Below are 4,304 nucleotides of genomic sequence, written 5' to 3'. Positions count from 1 at the left end.
TGTTTTCACTAGAAAGGGGAAGGAGCAGAGGGAGGAGCCACAGTTCAGGGGCAGGTAGTGGGTTCCAGGGGACCTGAGGAGATTCTGCAGAGTTTAGGATAGTGAGGAGTGGTGGGGGTTGGGGGAAGGTCTCAGGGGAAGGCATCCCCGGAGAGGGCCACTGAAGGGGCTTGCCCACAAAGGGGTGAGGAGACAAGTGGGCAGAGAATAGAACTTTGGAGTACCCCAGTGTTTGGCGACACAGAGAAGAAGGACTATCGTTGTCACCCAGCCCACAGGCCCCCTAGTACATGGCGCTCAGACCAACAGCTGCTACAGATAGCATTTATTGAGGGCTCAGGGGATGGGAGGTTGCCGGGGTAAGCAGCCGTGGACGTGCTGGCAGGGAGTCAGGGTTGCTGGGGCGCTCCTGGGTTCCAGGGCGTGCAGGATGCAGCAGCGCTCAGGGAGGCAGGAGGCGGCGTGCGGGCGCCTGGGGCGAGGGGTTCTCCAGGCGTTTGACGCGTAGCAGAGCCCCCAGTACGTTCTCGGGAGGCACCTCCGGACCCAAATCCTGGTCCACAGATCTGCGGAGACGGCGCGGGGCAGGAGCAGCCTCTGGCTCCGAACTTCCGGTGAGGATCCGCCCTAGCAAATACCTGCAAAGAGAAGCCGAATGCAGTGAGGATGTATTGTCTTCCCCGTGGTTCAGAAGCCGGCCAAGGCAACTTTGTAACCTTCACTCAAGCCTGCGGAACTCACCTCTACTTTCCCTGCAAGTCAGAGGTCCCGGCTTTCCATTCCAGAAACTGCCTGCCCTTAGGACCACTTCCTGCAGAAACCGATCCACCCACCCGGGGAGCCCTACTCCTGCATTGTCCCACCTATCAGGGGTCCATGGGCGTCCGTCCCCTCTTCCCACAACCTCAGGCTCCAGCGCAGAGCTTTGGTGATTTTACCCCCAGTGCAGGAAGCAGATCCTGCGGCTCTTCGCCCTTGCTCTCCCTCCCCCTGGGTCCCCGCACCTCAGCAGCTCAGGGTCCACGTCAGGAGTCTCTTCGCCTGCATCCTCGACGTCTGGGCTGGTGGGGCCATCATCATACACTGGGGGCCGGGGTCGCGGCGCAGCGGCAGGTGCGGGGACAAGCTGGGCGGCCAGGGCGGCCGGGTCCAGGCGAGCTCGGAGCAGAGCACGGGCGAGCTGTGCAGCCGGAGCGTCCGGGTCATCGTCCGGGGCCAAGGGCGGGTCCGAGGCCCGCGGGGAGCCCCAAGCGCGCAGCAGCTGTGCCAGGACACGCGCCTGCTGATCCTCAGCCTCCTGCGCCTCGGCACGCGCGCGTTCCTGTCTCTCGGCCTCCAGCAGGTGCGCCAGCGCCCGCGCCAGCTCCTGCACCGCACCCGCCGCCTCTCCTCGGGGCACGGCCCGACGCAAGCGGCGGGGAGTGCTCGCTTCAGCCAAGGGTGTGGATGCTGCGCTCAAACTGCGAGGCTCCTGCGAGAAGATGAGGTGGAGGAAAAAAATGTCGTCACTGTCCCTCTGGCCAGAGATGCCGAACTAGGGGTGGGGCTCCGTGGATTTTCAATGACCACCTCATTCACTGGGCCCCTCCAAAATTCCTATCGTGTCTAAGATCCTGAGAATCCCTAAATATTTCCAAGGGCACTTCAGACCACTAGAACACCTCTAGGATTCACACAATCTCAAAAGTTGTCCTGAGTCCTCTGGATACTACATTGTTAACGTTAGTTTCTTTTCTCTTCATTTTTTTGGGGGTTGGGGGGCAGGTGCCAGTTTTGGAATAACACTGTAATATTTCGCTGTTGGAAATTAAACTTGTAAAAATAAGCCAGGTGGGGGGCTCACGCCTTTAATTCCCAGCCTACAAAGGCAGGTCCCTGAGTTTCAGGCCAATATCTTCTACAAAACGAGTTCCAGGGCAGCCTGGGCCACACAGAGAAATCCTATCTTGAGAAAAAAAAATTTTTTTTTTTTTTGCAAAAATCATTTTGAAAGGGAAATTGCCTGTGTCTTAAAAGAAGAATGGGTTGTGTGTCCGGCTCCCAAGATGTTACAGTCAGCCTACAGGATGTAAATTCTTGAACCATCACAGCAGCATTTTATAATTAACATAAAAGTAGGGGGGATGAAGGAAAGAACAGCATAGAAATAAACAATGACTTACTAGGATACTCAATAGGAGATGATATTGTGCACCAATAAATGAACTATAACCGTACGTTTCCACAGAAACGAATCTCACACACAAAGGCAAATTCTAGAATCCCACTGCAGATGACCTAAGTCTATCAAAACGAAGGACTTCTTAGTGACCCCTAGTGACCACCTCGAAGCAGATGCCTAGCTTGATGATTTCATTTCTCGGATGTTCCAAAAGCTGGAGGAACAAACAATGGGTCGTTTAAAGATGAGCTGCAAATAAAAATATGGACTCAATGGGCGGAAAACAGAAGGTAATATCTATGGAGAGGTGAGGCTATCAAATGTTTTTTAAAATCCTCCGCTGTGCTTTCAACAGCTTTGAAGAGGTGCTCCATGTGCCCTTGATAGCATCCACCACCCTCAGCGCCAGGGGAAATCACCCACCTGCAATCCCTACACACACACACACACACACACACACACAGTCCTTAAAATGCCATACATGCAACCCAACACTGCCATATCCACTGCAAGGAACTGCATAGAAGTGGTCTCTTTTCATCCCTGTGTGCACATTCTTGGTGGAGTAATGACCTTCAGTTACACTATCTGAACCAACCAGGTGCAAGGACACGCATCATCTTTAAAAACACAATGCAGAGACATCATGGCTTCTTTCCCCGCAATGACACAGCTCCACAAAGAAGCAAAAAGGAAACTGTCTCGTGGATGCGCATAGAAGAATCCAAGCACTCAGTCTTCCCAAGCCACCATGAAATATGTATCCCAAGGTCCAAGGACCACTCCTTCCAAAATGAAAACAAACGAACACAGAAACACACAAGTACACAGAAAGATACGCCCATATACTACGTCACCACCCATAAGAATTCACAAATATACACACGGTACCACTGAGAAAGCAACCAGGCCCGTAAAAAAAAAGTCAAACAGAAGCATCTCCAGTATTGTAGGGCGTTCAGGAGCAGTCAAACCAAAGAACACACTGAAAGAACACAATATCTATACACCTCGGTCATCATATCACAGGCTTAGATATCTTTTCTGAATATTACCCTAGTGCCACCGACAGCACCTCAGGCCACACGCGGAACGAGATCAGACCAGGCCCCGGATGCTGAGGGATGGGCAGGGTCCATCTGCTAGCAAAGCCCTGAGCAACATCAACCTCACACCATGAAACTGCTCCTGGCCTGCGCGAGGGCTGTCAGCTGCAGCCCAGGCCACCCTTGCAAAGCTCTGCGCATACCTGCGAAATACCTCATTAACACTTTCCTCCATCTTCCTCTCCACCCTACCCCCACCCCCTGCAGGCTGAGGTCGCACCTTCACGGGCCTCGCTGACAGGGTGGGGGGCAGCCTCAGAATGCCCATGAGCAGCAGCACCAAAATGCCGACGCCCCCGGCCCTCGGCCCGCAGAGCAGCGGCGACCCCGCCATGCTGCCCCAACGAGCCGGGCTCCGGACGGGCGGACTGGCTGTCAAGTGCGCAGCGATGGGTATTAGGCACAGACGCGGCGCACTGCGGCTGCGCACATCCAGGAGCCTGGCCCCCACACCCACCCCCTCCTGGTCTCCTACTCTACGCAGGCGCAGAATTAGGGCTCTGGCCTTCTCTTCATCCTGCGCATCGCCATGGAGATGTCCAAGGGGCAAAGTGGAGAACAGAAGTCTGCAGTGGCGGTTGCCATGGCAGTATAAGGGCAGTTGCTAGGGCAATAGACCTTGCTGTTGAATTACCAGACAGACAAGGGAAATTGGCTCAGTGCGCTGAAATAAGGCTCTGGTCTCTGTCCTTGGGGAGACAACAGACTATACTCTTGTGTGATGGATAAACAATTACTGGCTGCATGCTGTGGACCACAATGTTCACAGAGAAATGAATCCAGATGACATGGCCATGGGCAGCTCAGTTCATATTGCTATGGATTAGCCTCATGCCCAAATAAAGCTATTACTACCAACTGCAACCTCAAAATGACAAAGATCTATAGGCGTGATGTTAAGTAGGAGCTCACTAAATGCTCCTTTCCTTTCACTGTGCTTTCCTTTCCACAGCTATGCTGTGGCAATTGTTCACCCCTACTCACACACACAAAGAAGTAAATTTGTTGGGTTTTTTTGTTTTTTTGTTTTTTTAAAT

General features: G+C 53.5%; 1 protein-coding gene across 1 annotated transcript; it reads right to left on the bottom strand.

Moving 5' to 3' along the window:
- Positions 1–310: 310 nt before the first annotated feature.
- Positions 311–3,704, bottom strand: Pcsk1n (proprotein convertase subtilisin/kexin type 1 inhibitor). The gene is made up of 3 exons (XM_031373070.1): positions 3,488–3,704; positions 1,005–1,471; positions 311–638 (listed from the first exon to the last, which is right to left on the bottom strand). The coding sequence occupies exons 1-3, from the start codon at positions 3,599–3,601 to the stop codon at positions 443–445; spliced, it is 777 nt and encodes a 258-aa protein (XP_031228930.1). The 5' UTR covers positions 3,602–3,704; the 3' UTR covers positions 311–442.
- Positions 3,705–4,304: the final 600 nt, after the last annotated feature.

Source organism: Mastomys coucha, chromosome X (assembly GCF_008632895.1).
Source record: "Mastomys coucha isolate ucsf_1 chromosome X, UCSF_Mcou_1, whole genome shotgun sequence".
NCBI classification, from domain to species: Eukaryota; Metazoa; Chordata; class Mammalia; order Rodentia; family Muridae; genus Mastomys; species Mastomys coucha.
This window is presented reverse-complemented; position numbering and strand designations above follow the sequence as displayed.